The following is an 18,760-nucleotide window of genomic DNA, read 5'->3' as shown; positions in this document are numbered from 1 at the left end:
TCATTGTTATTTATTAAAGGAATTATTATTATTATTGTTATTAAAAGGAACATCACTTTTTTTTTTCCAAAGATAAGTGAAGAATTCCTAAACATAATCCTCGCTCGATTAATAAAATATTCAATTTAGGTTTGTCAAATAAGAAACAAGGTCTTGGAGAATTTAAATTGCAGAAGGAGAAACCCTAGGCTATTACACAGTTTAGAATTTCGAATAAGTGTTCGAAATATCTCAGTTATATGTTAACGTAAGGTACCAGTGGGAATTCAAGGAGTAATTATAGCATATATAATTAAAAAACTTTGTATGAAATCTGGATTAAACTAATGACAGTTTTGAATGCTACTTACCTAAATGGCGTCATACACTGAAGAGTCAAAACATTATGACTACCTACTCAATAAAACGCATTGCGCGACCTTTGGCCTATCAAACAGCCGCAACTCGTCTTACCATGGATGCAGTTCTTGGTAGATGACTGTTTGTACCAAACGTCTAAGCAGCGGTCACCACAAAATCAAGATACTCCTACATGGTGGTGTTTGAGCTCGGAGCTGCTGATCCATAACATACCAAATGTGCTCTATCATATTAAGATCCGCGAGTTAAGTGACCAGGACATTAACTGGAATTCATCCTTATGTTCCTCGATCCATTCCAACACAATTCGAGCCTTGTAACATAGAGCGTTGTCTGCTGGAAGATTACATTTCCAGTTAGGAAGATAGATGCCACGTAAAGATAGCTGATCCGCAGTTATGTTCAGATAGTCCAGAGCTTTCATGGTCTGCTCTACCACAACTAAGGGTTCCAGAGCCTTAGTTGTAGTAGAACAAACCATGAAAGCCAGTTGCGGCTTTCATGGTTTTTTGAGCCTCTAAAGCTTTTTTCATCCTCTAAATCATAATACCGCCACCACCAGCCTGTGTATGACCTGCTGTACAGGGGGTAGAAACTGTTCGCCTGGAAGACGACGTACCCTGACTCGATCATCGACGTGATTCATACGATCAAGCAACTGTCTTCCACTTAGCCATTGGTCCAGTCTCGATGTTCCCGGGTCCAATGTAGGCGTAGTTGACAATGACGCCTGGTCAACAGAGGTACACCAGCCAGATGTCTGCTGCGCAGCTCCATATCCAACAGTGTCTGCTGAACTGTGTGTTCCAAAACGTTTACACTTTGGCCTGCACTGTATTGGGCTGTCAGCTGAGCCACTGTCTGGCGCCGAATTTGCTGTACCAAACGGGACAGTCTTCAACGTCCTTTTGGATGTAGACATCCAACACCTTGACGTCTGCTGCTAGTTTCACCATCATTTATCCACTTTAGATAGATTCCAACAACGGCATATCGTGAACATCTAACCAGTCGCGCAGTTTCGATTCTTCGAACCATTACAATCTCTGCCCTCTATCAAATTCGCTTAGATCAGCAGCCTTTTCCCATCACTCACAAACGGAAATGCGTGAATGATTCCTTACCTTCTCCAAGCAGCAGTTAAATGCCTTTTCCATTTAATCACGTATCCTCCGCGTCATCCAGACCAGTTCATTGAAAAATGTGGGGATGGTCATAATGTTTTGGCTCGTCAGTGTATTAACAAGTATATACTTTAAAAGATTCTGTGTTACGATGTTAACATTATTATGTAAGTTTTCCTCTATTTTTAGGCACCTCAAGCATCGTATCTGGCGAAACGAAAAGCTTCTTTAGTTTTGCAAAATCAGTGAGTATTTTTTGGTCCAAAGATTAATCATGAAGTTTAGTTTTATATGAGAATATATTCTTTGTTCTTAGAGTAAAATTTTTATTTCATCTATGTAGATGAGTAATTACGTTACTTTCGAAAAGGAATGTTATTATTCCGAAAGTTATGTGATGCATACAAACACATACATCACTAAATCAAGCAATACTTTGATTGATTCCAAGTTTCACACGAAAATAGCCAGCTCGGTCATATATTTATTCATGACTAAACATTTAGAGCGAGCAAAATTTATATAAGCCTATTTAGAATTATTTATTTATGAATATCATATTTTTTAACGTTAAAAAATGTTAGTTATGTTCGTATATTGTGAGCAGATCCATGAGTAATACGTTCATTATCCTGAATATACGTTCTTATCGCGTCGGCAGAAACTAAGCTTTTAACTGAGATCTGTTTCGTGGGTGAATAATGTGAATTTCGTTTATGAATTTTCTACCCGCGTACAGAGGGTTACTAAAGGATGTGATCACCTTCACACAAGCTGTGGAAAGACGTTTCATGCTTTCAGCTACGTTATTCAAACACACCAAACGGTAATAATTACTATTTTTCCCATAGTGTTATTTCCAGCTCTTTGTGAGTAGTTGGATGGCTATCCCGAAATTTTCGACGGGGCTGAGGTCAAGCAAATATTGTAGCTAGTCCGTCTAAACGCTTGGTATAATCGAGGAACAGATCGATGTGCATTACCGTCTACGAAAATCAATTCGAAAACAAGTGCCAATATGAATTTATTCAAAAGGTACTAGACATAAAGAAAGATCTTCGAGATTCCAGCAGATAATATACAACTTCTCTTGACAACCAGAAGCCCTTTGGAGATGATTAATGTCGAAGTAAGGTTAGACATAGTGAGAACCATCCATAGAAACAGAGATGTTGCACCAATCGTTGTGAAATTTCTCGCTTTGGAGATCATTGCGGTTAAATATCCACTTATTCAGTGGTTGCACATTTTTACTGATGGTACTCAATTTGACTGTCATTTTAAAGCTGGGTTCGGTATGTTTTCCAATCTTTTTTTCTTTCTACGTCCCTGCAGGATATATTGGTATCTCCTTTGATGATAAAGTAGTAGCCACTTGTATAGCCCTAAAGCAATCATTAGCTATTCATTACAAGTTTGCAAAGGCAGTCATTTTTTCTGATTCTGAAGCAGCCATGCACTCAATTAGCTCTGTTGAAACACCCACTAACACCTGAAATTTTGCAATATGAAGAATTCCCGAGAACTCCACTTTAAAAGGGAAAACAAATCGTTCTCCAGTGGGTGCCCGGCCATTGTGGTCTTTGGGGCAGTGAACAAGCGGACTTACTTGCAAAAAGAGGTTCCAGCTTACTACAACATCCTCATCCAGCCAATTCTTATTGGAGGATTAAACTGTTTTTTTTTTTTTATATATATATATATATATTTACATCTAATATCTCACGATATCTTCAGAAGTACAGCCTTAAAACGTTGGAGAATAAGTCCTTCTCTTATTCCCAATAGTCTAAGACGCAATGCCGTTGCGGCTTTCTGCCTGTCTACAGGACAGGATTGTCTTGCCGCTGCATAGGCATTTCGAACGATCCTATTTGCCCACTTTGTCAATTTGGAGAAGAAATGGACAGGGACCACCTGCTTCGCTGTGGGTCTCTTCGTGGTCTTACAGAGAAGTCCAGATATTGGGACGCAAGAGCGCTCCTTAGGCAATGACTTCGGTCTTTTTGTTCTTAGTTCTATTGTTTGTAACCTCTGTTTGTAAGATTTGAGTTCTTTGTAACTTTTTTCCTACCCATTAAAAATTAAAAAAAAAAAAAAAATTCAATTGCCTCAGCTGGATCTATGACCTTCGGAATATCATCACACTTCTTTCCTTTTAAGCTACGTCTTTTCCTGTGTTACGAATTTTGTACCATTATCAGGTTCAATGTTTTTTCTAACCTTCTTCGGAAACATACAATGACCTGACTAGGAACAGAGAGCTTACTAAAGCTATGTTCACTAATTGTAGTAAGTAGACAGGATACAGACGAAGGGTATACAAAACCCTTTATTTTTCTTTATATACAATGACTTCCGTACTTCGGAATACAATGACCCTCCACTCGGGGTCTAACGTAAAACATATAAAAATAAAACTAAACTCTAATTTAACTTTAGAATAATATACGTGGAAGATTGGCCTTATAATAACAGGAAGCGTATGTAGCACAGAGACTGTGAACACTACAATACGTTTAATTTATCAAGAGGATTAAAACCTCTGGCCTGGAAGGCAAATAGCAACTGCGTAACTTCTAAGGTAAGCGGCCTGCTTCGAACTCACTGCTTCCTCTCCCTTTCGCTTGTCAAAAAGGCCACACTTAAATACTTGGCGTTCCCCAGACAAACTTTGCATAAAATCCTTCACGCTTATAATTCTGGCCGGAAGTAGAAAATAAGAAGTGATGGTAAAGATTTAAAATAAAATAAACGTTAGTAAAACTTAAGATCCTTACATACTTCCCGCCAGAGTTAATTAGTTTGAAACTGAGGTCTAAAACGACCTTGTTGAAAACTTTTAGCTCTAAAATCTAACGCGAGGCCAACCTTTTACAATCATAACTTCGTTAGAAACTAGAAAATTTAAAAGAAAGAAATTTGTTACAATAGCAGCTCCCGGAATATACAACAATCTTTTTTCTTTTTCATCTGTACTGCATCTAAACAGGAGCTTTATTCAATTTTGGTTCCTTCCAGAGATCTGGAAGGAAAACTAGTTTAATGAAATGTTACAGAATGACATTGCAAATAACATCTACAATATACTTCTCTTAACATTCTTATTTCATTCATGACTATTTTAATTATCTCTCCCCGTGCTCTCTGACATGTGTTGTAAAAACACCAAACACGAATGTGTTTCTGTCTATGTGTTCAACACTTCCTCCTACAATCAAAACACTAACGTGTTAAAATTCAACATAACGAGACCTCTTAACACACCCTACTTTCAACTCTAAACCCTGGGGTACTATTCTAAAAGTGGCTAACTCTAAAGTGTAGCGTCAGAGAGCCTAACTACATCATTCAACCTTTACCACATATTCGTCATGATTTTAATCTTTACAGTCACACGAATAACAAATTTTTAACATTACTTTCACTTTTACCATATCACGGTATTTCTTAACATTTAAAATAACAGTTCACATGTATATAAGAACATATCAACATGCCGTTAATTTTACACATTTGAAAACATACATTAGTAGTACATTGTTAACTTCTATTCTTTTCAAAGCAAGTGCCAATTCTTTCTACATTGAAATAATACTACATTTCAAAAAGTCTTTCAGACTAAAACTTCTTTCTTGCTAGAATGTTTTAAATAAAATTTATACAATAACTTTTTACAATATTTAAGTCTTTACACAACGCTATTATACATCAACTTTAGTTTTACGCACGAGTAATTTAAAAACATAATACGAAAATCGGTCACAACTCATTTCTCGCCCTTTTGGCGATAAAGGTAGACCTCGCATGAGGTAAAACTTCTTGAAATCTGCCACTTGCAGTAAGAATGAAAGATTAACTTAAGTTTGCAAAGTAACATAAAATTTTACTTATCTTTGTAATATTCAGACATCCTTTTCTGGGCCCAGTCTTTAAAGGTATAGCAGATAGTAGCTTGGTTGATCCTCCTTCTTGTACGGGCTCGCCCTTCAGTGCTTTCCTCTGGAAGCTTCCGTTTTTCACCAGTACGGCCACCCTTGAACACCTTCCTTTTGTCCTCCGCTTGTGGTCTTGGCCGTTTGAAGGCAGCTGGTCTTGGTGGAACCGGGAAACTTCTGTCGTGATCCTGCTTGGACCTCGTTGTTGGCCGTTCAAATTTTTCTTGTACTTTTTCCTCCGCCGCTGATGGCCCTTCCGCAGTTCGGCGACTTTTGCTGCGGAAAGTTCTGTCGGATGAGTCGATCCTCCGTTTTAAAGCCGGGTTATAGTTGCCGTCATTTCTCCTGGTCCTCTTCACATACGTCGTCCTTCTCCCTTCTTCATTCTGGGGGTGTTCGTGAACTGTGTTTTCTGGACGGTGGAACGGCTTCTTTTTCTTTTTACCTTCAATTTTTCCGCGGGGCAATTTTCTTTTCACTTGCTTCTGTCTCTCATTGGCTTGCCCTTGTACTTGTCGTTTTCCCACCTCTGGAACTTGTACCTGCGGTGTCTGCCGTGCCGGATCCTGCAAAAGATCTGAAAAGATTTGCATTTTATTACGATCGAAGTAGGGCTTAATTTGATCAATATTTGCGGAACAAGTTTCACCATTTCTGGCCTTTAACACTACAACAGCGTGAGTTATTTTTTCTATAACATATGGTCCTTCAAATCGTGGAAAAAATTTGGCAGTTTTATCTTCTGGTGCTGAAGAAAGTGAATGCTTAATTTTTAGTATTTCATCCCCTACTTTATAAGTTACTCCCCGTCGTTTCAAGTCATAATACAATTTTTGTTTTTTGTGTGCTACTTCAGTATTCTTCTTTGCCTCCTTAATTAGTTTTTCTATATCACCCATTTTAAATTCTGGGGCTCTTTGTTGCACATAAAATAATTTATCTAACGGTGTTATAATCTTTCTGCCTAGAAATAACTCAGGAGTTTTCCCCGTTGTATCATGTTTTGCGGTCCTAACGGCGAAAGCAAATTCATTGACATAGTTATCCCAGCTTTTATGAAAATTTTTAACGTAACTACGGATAATTTTCACTATATTTCTGTTGACCCGTTCCGCTATATTTGATTGCGGCCGATACGGGACCATTTTTAAATGACGTATGCCCAGTTTTTTGCACATGTCTTCAAATATATTACTTACAAATTGAGGACCATTATCCGATACAACTTTTAGGGGCGCCCCGTATTTTAAAATATATTTGTTTAAAATAGAATCGGTAACTAATTTCGCGGAGGCTCGTTTTAAGGGAACAATTTCGGTCCATTTACTAAAATGATCAACCATAACAAGGAGATAGCGACGTTTGTTTAACTGACTTTTTGGGAAAGGGCCCAATAAATCGATTCCGATTATTTCATTTGGAAATTCGGATTTAATACTATTTAGAAACCCGGCCGGGCGGAAATTAATATAATTAACGGCTTGACATGTTGGGCAGGACTGGACATACGCCCTTGTTAACTTTTGCAGTTCAGGAAAGTAGACTGCCTCGCGTACGCGTTGGATAGTTTTTCGAATACCAGCATGAGAAGCTAAAGGGCTGTCATGGAGCTCTTGCAGGATATTTAATCTAAGACTAGCTGGGATAACAGGTCGAAATTCGTTGTTGGAATTCGTAGTTTTTGTATAAAATAATAGACCATCTATTAGTTCGTAATGGGCCGCCCTATTTCTTATCGCCACAATATCTTGGTGGCTAAAATTTTCAGGATCCTTCAAATACTCATAAATACTTCCAAACTCAGGATCCTTACCCAGTTCGGTTATTACAGTTTCTCGGGAATTTATTGTACACGCTGTCAGCACTGCAACTTTTACGGTATTACCCTGTTCGTCTAATTTAATTCGTGATAGGGCATCTGCTACGATATTTTCCTTTCCGGGGGTATGCTTGATTACCAGATTATATTCTTGCAGCTTGAGTGCCCATCTTATTAACCTTGGGGATAAATTTTTCCCTGAGTACAATCTAGTTACCGCCGCATGATCAGAATATACTGTTATCGGCGCCTTTCCAAAATAGACTCGGAACTTTTGCACTGCTAACAGAACTGCAAGTGCCTCTCTCTCGGTCGCGGAATAGTTTCTTTGTGTTTGATTTAAAGTTCGGCTAAAAAATGCCACGGGCTGCTGATTTTGCGAAAGTACCGCTCCTACCGCATAATCCGAAGCATCCGCTGAAATTTCTAAATTTTCATCCTTTTCAGGAAATTTCAACACAGGGGCTTGCGTTAATGCTTGTTTTAATTTTTCGAAAGCACTATTGGCTTCGGCAGTCCACGAGGATCTTGCCTTTTTCCTTTTTAATTTTAACAATGGCTCAGCGATAGCCGCAAAATCTTTTATAAAGGACCTATAATATGAACAAAGTCCTAGAAAAGAAGAGAGCTTCTTTGCCGTGTTTGGAGTCGGATACTTTTGTACAGCGATTATTTTTGATTCATCTGTCTCGATCCCTTTTTGCGATATTTTGTAACCTAAATATTTTAATTCAGGGGCTGCAAATTTGCACTTTTCGACATTAACTTTTAGACCGGCCTCATTTAATAAAGAAAACACCTGTCTTAAATCCTGTATATGTTGGTCGAGATTATCACTAGTAATAATGATATCATCTAAATAGATAAATGTGGACTTTCCAAGAACAGGTCTTAACACAATGTCCATGCATCGCTGAAATGTTGCTGGGGCCCCAGAAAGGCCAAACGGCATACGCAAAAATGCATAAGTGCCAGACTTGGTTATAAAAGCAGTCTTAGGCACGTCCTCAGGCCTCACCCCTATTTGAAAATAACCAGTCGTTAAGTCTAAAGTCGTCATAAATTTGGTTGATTTTATGTTCCTTAAAATTTCTTCTATGATCGGTAACGGATATACCGGATATTTCGTTATGGAATTTAATTTACGGTAATCAATAGCGAATCTCCACCTTTTTGGATGCTCCAAAGGATAATCATTATTTTTCTTACATAAAACCACCGGGCTAGCATAACTACTTGAGATGGGCGTTATGATCTTTTTACGTAGCATATCGGTAATATGCCATTCTATAATTTTTTCCTTATTCTTATCATACCGGTATGGTTTTTGACGAACCGGCAATGCATCTCCGGTGTCAATACTATGGTTAGTAACCTGAGTAAATCCTGGAATATCACTAAATAAGGAAGCAAATTCACTTACCACTTGTCGGATTCTATCTTGCTCGTCATTAGGCAGGTGGTCAAGATTTAACCTTGGCGGTTCAACCTTTTCTACACGCACTGGTTTCATTGTCAGCCTAAGGAACGCTTCATTAAAATCCAGTGTAGCTTGTGCGTCTGAAAGAAAGTCTATTCCTAGGATTAAATGTGCTTGCAAATTCTTTACTATAAAAAACATCACCTTTACTTGTTCGTCCTTGATACGGATATAAAAAGGTACTTTACCTACGCACTTACATTCTTTTCCTTGCGCCGCTAATACTGTCGTATTATCCGCATTATATATGCGGTATTTGCGAAAATACTTTCTAAAAAAGACTTCTGCCACACAGGAACACTGCGCGCCGGTATCCAGGAGTGCGGTGGCCGGGATATTATTCACCAAGACTTCAATCTTCGGAAGAGTCAAATTTTTCACCATTACTGTATTTAACTTGTAGGAAGAGGGGTTTTCGTGGCCTTCGGATTTCCGCACCCTCTCGTCAGCAGAAATCCGTTTTAGTTTAAATTATTTTTCCTTTCCGTGCTTTCCTTCTTTCTCCACTGGCCTTGAGACTTTTTTCCTGGGTTGCTATTGAACTGTCGACGTTCGCCGGCTGTTTTTGAATGCTCGGGTTTCCTTGCCCACTGATTCGCTTTTTCTCCGTAGCCATGTGCTTGAGTTTGCTGTAGTCTTGGCGTACCAAATTGGTTTCGCTGTTGATATTGGCGTCTTCTTTCGACGTCCGCCGTTCTTCTACTTTCAAACTGGATTGCTAGCTCAAATAATTTTTCCAGTGTAGTCGGATTTCTCAATTCAATAAAGTCTTGCACTTGGGGTAGTAACCTCGCTTATTTCAGGATCCGGACGGGATTCAGGATCCGGCTTTATTTCAGGATCCGGACGGTTTCCATACAAGAGCTTGAAAACGTGAATTTTTCTTAAAATAAAGCTCGAGAGGTTTTCCATTCTTTGTTGATATATACTGAAAAGTTCTGTTTCTAATTTCGCACGATCCCTTACAACAGGGAAGGCTTTTAGTAGGGCAGTCTTGAAATTTTCGTAAGTATAGGTGGGACTTCCTGCTTGACCCAAGAGACTTCTGCCGATACATTTGAACCAGTTAAGCGCTTGGCCCCTCAAAGCGCTGGTAGCTAAGGTAACTTTTTGAAACTCGTGCACGGGGTAGAGCATGAAGTGGTCATCCAATTTTTCCAAAAAACTGGTTACCGGTGAGTTTTCATTAAATGTTGCTTCTGGTTTCATCGAAGCGCGCATGGTCTGGACGATGTACCCAAATCCTTCCAGGGCGGCAGCTGGCATTTCTGGATTCTGAGCCGTTTCTGCAGGCAGCACAGGTTCTTCTTGAAACTCGGCCATGGTTATTCTTCTACGTTGGGCGCCACTATCAGGTTCAATGTTTTTTCTAACCTTCTTCGGAAACATACAATGACCTGACTAGGAACAGAGAGCTTACTAAAGCTATGTTCACTAATTGTAGTAAGTAGACAGGATACAGACGAAGGGTATACAAAACCCTTTATTTTTCTTTATATACAATGACTTCCGTACTTCGGAATACAATGACCCTCCACTCGGGGTCTAACGTAAAAGATATCAAAATAAAACTAAACTCTAATTTAACTTTAGAATGATATACGTGGAAGATTGGCCTTATAATAACAGGAAGCGTATGTAGCACAGAGACTGTGAACACTACAATACGTTTAATTTATCAAGAGGATTAAAACCTCTGGCCTGGAAGGCAAATAGCAACTGCGTAACTTCTAAGGTAAGCGGCCTGCTTCGAACTCACTGCTTCCTCTCCCTTTCGCTTGTCAAAAAGGCCACACTTAAATACTTGGCGTTCGCCAGACAAACTTTGCATAAAATCCTTCACGCTTATAATTCTGGCCGGAAGTAGAAAATAAGAAGTGATAGTAAAGATTTAAAATAAAATAAACGTTAGTAAAACTTAAGATCCTTACACCATATGTAAATAATTTTCATGAAATTATATGTGAAATTGAAGTTTATTTTTTTGTGTGTGTGTGGGGGGGGGGGGGGTATAATGCATCGTGAAAATCTAAAGAAGCGAAGCTGCTGAAAAAATAAGAATACAGGAGCAAATTTATTTAACTATCTCGCTAAATCGATGAGATATCGTCAAGCTGGCGACGATTTTGGCGACTAATTTTGTTGCCAAATTTGGCGATAAATCACTGAAAGTCGCAAACTTAGCGACCATTTGGTCTGTCACTGGTATGGTAACTGAATAAAATCGTATCTGGCCCTCACATGCCATTCAGTAATTTCGAGAAGCGGAAGATACTAGAAACATCTTGGCGGAGGGAAGAACACTATATAAGACCGGGAAGATCATAAGTTTCTTAGTAACAGGTGTTTAGTTCAGGGTGAGTTCGGTTCGTTAAACACTAAAGTTTGTGACCCTAACATGAGTCAGCTTTAGATAAGGGTGGACGTGGCGCTAAACCAATTAATCATAATGGTAAAGGGGTGGTGCCCACGTCCTCCGTCACTAAACTAAACTAAACACTAAAGTTCAACGTTCTCAACAGTTTGAAGTGTAACTCTTATGATACTGTGAAGAACTGTCTGAGTATTTTTGTGGAAAGCTTCAGAACTGTAAAGTGCATCTTTCTGTAAAAGAAAAAAAATAAATAAATAAAATAAAATTATCAATCTACGCACGCAACAGCTGTTTCCTATTCATCTTACATTTCATTCCAAGTCTTTGTAACAGAAGCCGCACGAAAAAGAGGGTTATTTTTTAAGTAAACTATGCCTCAAAAGAAATTGTATTCTTTGAAGAAGTAGATTGTAAATACAGAAATCAATACTCATTCGACTGCAACTGATGTAGTAAAGCCGTTCCGATAAATAAAGAAAAACTCGGTAACACGTGGCTCTGAGCAATAAAAAGAAAACACATTTTTGTCGAGCGAAATCACAGTGACTGATCACAAGCACCAGAAGACCTATATTCTTTAAAGCTGCAGGTGAACACATAGCAAATATCAATTCAAGCACAGCTGATGCGAAGATATTTCGAGTAGCACATAAAAACCTGCAAAGCATGTGAGCTCAGGCGTGTGCATCAAAAAGAAGAACTGGAGTGGATAATCAGAGTTCATAAATCTTATGTCTTCTAATACAACAGGTGAATATATACCAGTTGCATTACACCACTCAAAACCGCTACATCTAATACTAAATATTCTGCTATACCTTCCCCATATAATTCTCATAAACGTCAGTTGCATGGTAATTCTCATAAATAACTTTCTCGGTGCATTTTACAGCAAATTGCATTTCTATAACTTCGAAATGCACACCGGTTTTTTCTGAAATGACATACCAATTTTTTTCCATATTTCGATTCTTCGACTCAAATTATGCCTAAATATTAGGGTTATTATAAAATTTGGTGCGAAATTTCCGGAAGAATTCAAAAATTTATCTTGGCGTATTTTTTCAGTTTGCGCCCGCCAAGAATAATTCACTTGGCGAACTTCTTAATATATGGCAACCTATTTTCCTTTCCCTTTTTTACATTGTGCATGAGCGGGAAAAAAGCCACATCGTTCCTGCTTTCAAATAATTTTAACAAAGTGCCTAAACCACATTTGATACTTTTAACGCTTTCAACAATTATGCCAAATTTCAAAACGCGCCAATATATAAACTTACGTATATCTTTGGAAACTTTGAACAGAAAACTCTTAATTTTTCGCAGGTATGCTTAGAAATGCATCTACTTCAAGATGACGGTTAAAAATTGTATAGATTATAAATCAATTTTTTTTTCGAAAAATTTATAAAAATTATCTAAAAGTACAAATTTTAAAAATAAATCATAGAAAATGGGTGAATTTTATTTGGAATGAACCTAAATTTCGAAATGGGAAAGGAAGAATCAAATAAGTTTATAAAAAAAGGAGAGATTAATAAATATATACCAAATTCAATCAACATTGAGAAGCTAAGATTTTGAGAGCTAATTTTTGAAGAACTTGGCAGTTTGGCGTAATTTGAGTCGTAGAATCGAAATATGGAAAAAGCTGTCATGTCATTTCAGAAAAATGTCCGATTTTGCGTCAAAATACCTATATTAGAACAATGTTATATTTAAATCTAATACATAGCCTAAGTCGCGCTTTCGAGACATGAAAAAAAGAATTTAAATTTCGTCGATCGGCACAGTAGAACGGGAGATATAGAAACTGTCCCATTTTTTTTTTCTCAGGTTACATGATGATCGCAGTATACGATCAAATTTGATTGGATTTTAAACGTAAATTTTTAAGAGTTAACGGATAATTAATGGGATTTATTATCAATATGTATAACTAAAAAAATTTTTGTTCTGAAATTCTTTTTTTTAACCATATGTTTATTCTGCAGTGGTGGCAGGTGGATAAAGTTAGTCCTATCAAGCTGTTCGATGAAAACAAAATTTTAGCTGGATTTCATCTGCGTCACCTTTTGTATCAGCAAGGTTGCCACGAATATGTTCGAGGTGTCGTATCGAAAGTCTTCAAACTGTGGGAATCGAAGAAAATAAAGGTGGTTACCGATTCTGGATGGGCCTTTGAAGATGTAAGTAAAGAAAACTTTTTAAACTTTTTATTCCCGATAATAAAATATCATTCTACATGGCAGCAAAATAATAATAATCTTTATAATTTAAGATGTTTCCTTAACTGTTCAATAGATTATAGCACCGAAACTTATTGTTAAAATCCAGGTACACAGATGCATTTAATGAGCCTAATTTTTAAATTTTGATACAATCTCTTCGACCATCACTGAACAAAAACACGAAATTCAAAATAAAAGATCGCACACATATGAGCGTGAAAATGTCCCTCTTCCCCCTGCATGAATTAATTTTTTTTAAATTTCCTTTGCCTTTATTGCCAGTATTATTTAACTCGGTTTCTCAGCTTGGATTAAATTTTGAAATTAAATTCTGACCTCTTCTACCAACCCGATTTTCTTGAAGTTTGTCAAACATATATACAGAGGAAGTTTACATACTTTTAGAATGATTTGGGGGGTTGTTTAATTAGTGCTTGTAATGAAATTTATATATATGTATTGTTGCGTTTCTACAGGTTCAGAGATTTGGAATGATTAATCACAACACTTGATGAAAAATGAAACACAATTTATTAGCCAGTATTACTCAGGGCAGCTCCTAAAACACGTTTACAGTCGTCAAAAAACTACGACAAACAGGCTGAAACAATCAGCAACACAGCCTTCAGGCTTTCGGCTATAACGGTGAAGCACTTCACGGCAAAGCACTAAAGTACAGCTCCCGATTCGGTTCCGTCTTTCTCGGAACTCAAAGTACACTCGAGACTCTCCACGCTACAACTCGCAATGCACTCGATAGCCTCGACGATGCATACTCTCGATGCACCAACTCGCAATACACTCGACGACCAACTCTACCCCGCGCACTGGCAGGGTTTATATAGCTTTTGGTCTGCCTTTAAGAACATTCTGGGCCAGAAATTCATTCTAGAATGTTCTCCATTTCGTCTATGGCGTATCGCAAATTTTGTCCCAAATGTCACCAAATGGGCGATTTCACTTCAAATATGGCGACCCTGCCATTCCTTGCCATTTTCTGGCAACCCTAAACCCGCCTTTCGGGGAAGCTATCTTACCGCGGCTGGGCATTTCGTAAAAATATATATATTCGATCTGGTAGCCATTTTTCTGAACTATAAGTCTGCACTGAGATTTCATGATGGAAGTGCTTTTCGTAAATTTTCCAAAAAGGGTACTGATTCCACTTCTACTTCCCCTACTTTCCATGAATCATTGGTGAATGTGCGCTTAGAGTTTTTTTTCGAATGACCAAAGGCACAATAATCTCCAAGGGAAACGTCAGAAGACTTTGCAGGAATTACATGGAAAAATTATATATGTAATACCTGTATCAGTCTTCATATTTTCAAGGAATGCAGTGCTACTTTTTGACTTTTTGTTTTGTCTTGATGATGTTTCACTCTTCAAAAATAATTGCGATTAAAAAAAGGGATTTCTCCTGTAAATATCAAACGTAAAACTTTCTCTTGATAGTACTTTAACATTTTTTCCCGCTCTTATAATATTTAATTTCTCATTGTAAAAGAACCCTGCGACAAACATAAACCCCTTACTGAAACTTCCTTTGCATCGACAGAATCAGATTCGTACATTTTTTCCCCTCTTCGTTTTCAGTTATAAATAGATATTTCTTTGTTGTAGTCATTTAGGCAAATCCGTGCTCTGTCGTCGATCAAAATATATTCAATTTACCTCCTGCTCTCATCTAGAGTTCTACGAACTGTGTGTTCTGTGTTCAGAACTGTTCTGCGTTCCACAAAACTGTTCTGCTGCAGATGTATTTAAACACTCTGCAATTAATTTCTGCGTCGGTGGATTTTCTGTTATTAACAACGATTTAACTTTAGGAACATTAGAAACAGTACGTACCTTTTTCGGATCTTCATTTGAAGTCTTCTTTCTATGTTGAAGTAATGATTGACGACTTTTCGCTTTCCGATTAATAACGTTACTTATTTTGCATTTAGAAATTTTAATACCCTGCTTTTATAACGTTTTCATTTTAAGGAACTTTTTTTTTTTTTTTTTTTTTTCGTAAAGCATAAAAAAACATATCCTTCAATCCACAGCTTGCTTCCATGTGATATTTTGAAAGAAGAATAAATTTAAAACCAGAAGACGATATTTCTCATTTAAAATACACTCATGTCCATAAATTAAGGATAATTTGGAGTCACGCAGAAATCGAACTCTAAAATAAATATATCACTTGTAAAATCACTACACACATCTTCAAGAATCATATGCAAATTTCAGGAAGTAACCAGATGACACCGATGGTACGTCACAATGACGAGAGTGTAAGAGAGTGCTATATAAGGAATACAGGCAAAGAAGAAAAATTGTTCGCAGGCGCTTTATAAGCATTTCAGTGCAATAACTGAATAGTTATGACACAAAGGACGCATTTGGATGATTTTTTACGTGGTAGAATTATCGGCCGTCTGAAATGTGGGCGTACCCAACTGGAAGTATCAGACGAACTTGGAATTGCCCAGAGTGTCATCTCCAGGCTTTGGCAACGATTCCAAGATGATGGTAATGTGAGTAGACGTTACAGCACAGGTCGCCCCAGAGTTACAACGCCGAATGAGGACCGGTATTTGGCAGTTACTGCCAAAAGAAACAGGCGGAGCACAGCCTCAGACCTGTCTCGTCAGCTCTCTTCAGACACTGGTACGACAATTTCAAGGCAGACCGTGTACAGACGCTTAGGGCAGATTGGTCTATATGCTCGTTGACCCGTCAGATGCGTTCCACTTACTGCAACTCACTGTCGCTTGCAGTTAGCCTGAAGTAGAGAGCATGCATTGTGGACACCGCAACAGTGGGCTTGTATGATGTTTTCCGACGAGTCCAGGTTTAGCTTGCAGTCTGATTCTCGCCGGACTTTCATATGGAGAGCTCCAGGTACCCGTTACCACCAAGAAAACATCATTGAACGACACCGTCACGGTGGTGCAGGAGTGCTCGTTTGGGGTGGAATTATTCTGGGTTCCAGAACTGACCTGCATGTTCAAATTGGAACCATGACAAGCCAAATCTATCGGGACGTCATTCTGGAACAACGTGTACGTTTATTTCGGGGCGCCATGGGCGCACAATTTGTGTTTATAGATGACAACGCCCGTCCTCACCTTGCAAACATCGTAAGCGAATGCCTTCAATCGGAGGATATCACCTGTATGGACTGGCCAGCATTCTCACCGGACTTGAATCCAGTAGAACACGCGTGGGACGTGCTTGGCGGACGAGTTGCAGCCAGTCAACCTCCTCCTACATGTCTACCGGAATTTCGGAGAGCATTGCTTTTTGAGTGGTGTAATATCCCCCAAGATCAGATTGATAATTTGATAAGTCGGTTCACTTTTCAAACTGCTGTCACCAAATACTACATCCCTCTATTATATTAAAGAAATTAAATAATGAAGAATCTTCATAAATGTATGTAATAATAAAATTCCATAGTCAAGAATACACTTAAAGTTCTAACTGTATGTTCTTTTCATTTTTTAATGGCGACGGTCTCTTATTTGAAAGTTCGTGGAATTAACTCCACAGCCCCGTAGTCAAATTGTTTTTCCCACGTTTTGTACACGTACAGTTATAGAATGTTCTGGAAATATTTAAAGCGAACTGGAATGGCTGACGAGTTTGACGTCATTTCTTTGAAGCTCCGCCTTTCCAGAGTCTATAAAAGGACTCGCAAAAGAATATCGGAGGCTTTTTCTTATATATAACGATGCAGTAAACTTCATACAAAATGTTATTAGTAATTCTTTTTTATTTACTCCGGAAATATGATTTTGTAACTGCTATTTCTCCTAACCAATAATAAGTGGATCCTGTTTTTTAAACTTATCGTCTGATAATTTGAGCTACGACTACATTTATGATTCTTCACCATTTTTTATTCCGAACAAAAGCTGGTACATCACAAGGATATTTGTTTCTCGCATTGTAATAAAACAACGGTACATAGAGCCATCGAATTTTGAATGACGTAATCTTCCTACGAATATGGCCATGTGAAACACCAAATTTGAAATCTAGAATTTGTTTTATGATCGATTTCATATTTTGTAAAAATTTAACGAATTTTTGAGTAACAAACTCCTTTTTATCTCCAGCGTGCGGATCTGTATATCAGAAATTCTAACGATATGCTCATTTTAAAATTATTATTTTGCGACATTGCTATTGAACTGAATTTTATGGTTTAAGTGCAAAGAGCATGATATTTAATAAATAAAGGTAACGCACAAAACGTTAAAAAAAACGCCCCTTTGGACGTAATTTAAAATCTGAAACCTTTCAAATTATTATTTATTTTTTCGTAGTGTACTTGCAAATGTAAACCCATTGAGCTTTGTGAAATATGTAAATGAACTAATGAATTTACCTCCATTTCAGAGTAACAGATTTTGGTATTTATTTGCAAAACATTTTCACAATGTTCCCCAGTTTCATGTGAACCCTGTATTAATTTGGTAATAATTACCTGAAAACAAACTCTCCCTGGGCATTCTAAAAGCTTTCAGCTATACTTAATTTCAAGCATTGCTAGTCGTGCTTTTAAATCAACAAACATCCTCCTCCTTTCAAATTTTACTTCAGACTTATTTACTTCAAGTAATTATTTGTTTCTTGACAAAGACTTATATCATTTGATGTTAGACAAGAACAGTGTAGCATTGCTTAAAAAGCTTTATTTTCTTACCAAAATCTGAGATTCTCTTACTATATTATATTAATGTTATTTATTCATATCAAACTTTTCCAGGTAGCAGAAGCCATGCAAAAATTACATGACAGGAAAAATATCGGAAAAATCACATTAATTCCTGACATGGCCCCCAAACCACAGGTAAGAAATTATATGAACTCTCTTTCTCATGGAACTGTTATTAAAAAAAAAAAAAAGAATCAGAATTTAACTCAAAATTTGTTTGAAGGCAAAAGCTGCTAAGGATAAAGATGGCAAAACTATTACTTCCGGAGAAAGCACAGATACAGAGAAAGATGCAAAAGATGAACAAACTCCACCTCCTTGTAAGTATACTTCGAAATGATTTTTTTTTTACTCTTAATAACTATGATTGTTATTAGGGTTATTCATTTTCAAGATTTTATTGTTTATTATAAATGACCATGATTGTCATTAGGGTTATTCATTTTCGAGATGATTATTTTTTTCTTATTACTGACCATGATTGCCATTGTTGATGATTTTTTTTTTGTATTTTATTATTAATGACCATGATTGTCATTGTTATTCATTTTCGAGATGATTTTTTTTTGTTTTTTTATTATTAATGACCATGATTGTCATTAATGTTATTCATTTTCAAAATGATTTTTTTTGTTTTTTATTTTTAATGACCACGATTTCCACGTTATTCATTTTTTATAAAGGTGCCAAAACTGAAAACATTATCTGCCAATGCTTTTT

At 37.3% G+C, this 18,760-nt stretch overlaps 2 protein-coding genes across 2 annotated transcripts in view; one reads left to right on the top strand and one right to left on the bottom strand.

Annotated features, from left to right (window-relative positions):
- The window catches only part of LOC146996608 (uncharacterized), a 269,060-nt gene that overhangs the window by 235,106 nt on the left and 15,194 nt on the right, over positions 1–18,760 (bottom strand). The gene's annotated exons all lie outside the window — the stretch shown is intronic.
- LOC118198448 (putative NADPH-dependent quinone oxidoreductase VAT1L) overlaps positions 1–18,760 on the top strand; it is a 68,750-nt gene that overhangs the window by 38,833 nt on the left and 11,157 nt on the right. Inside the window, exons 6-9 of the mRNA XM_085821246.1 lie at positions 1,674–1,729; positions 13,090–13,284; positions 18,092–18,175; positions 18,264–18,360. Of these exons, the coding sequence (XP_085677372.1) occupies positions 1,674–1,729; positions 13,090–13,284; positions 18,092–18,175; positions 18,264–18,360 (432 nt within the window). The remainder of the gene's footprint in view (positions 1–1,673; positions 1,730–13,089; positions 13,285–18,091; positions 18,176–18,263; positions 18,361–18,760) is intronic.

Source organism: Stegodyphus dumicola, chromosome 7, assembly GCF_044657685.1.
Source record: "Stegodyphus dumicola isolate Sdum_Otavi_A_Nest chromosome 7, ASM4465768v1".
Taxonomy (NCBI): Eukaryota; Metazoa; Arthropoda; class Arachnida; order Araneae; family Eresidae; genus Stegodyphus; species Stegodyphus dumicola.
The sequence above is the reverse complement of the archived record's forward strand: the minus strand, read 5'-3'. Positions and strand labels throughout refer to the sequence as shown.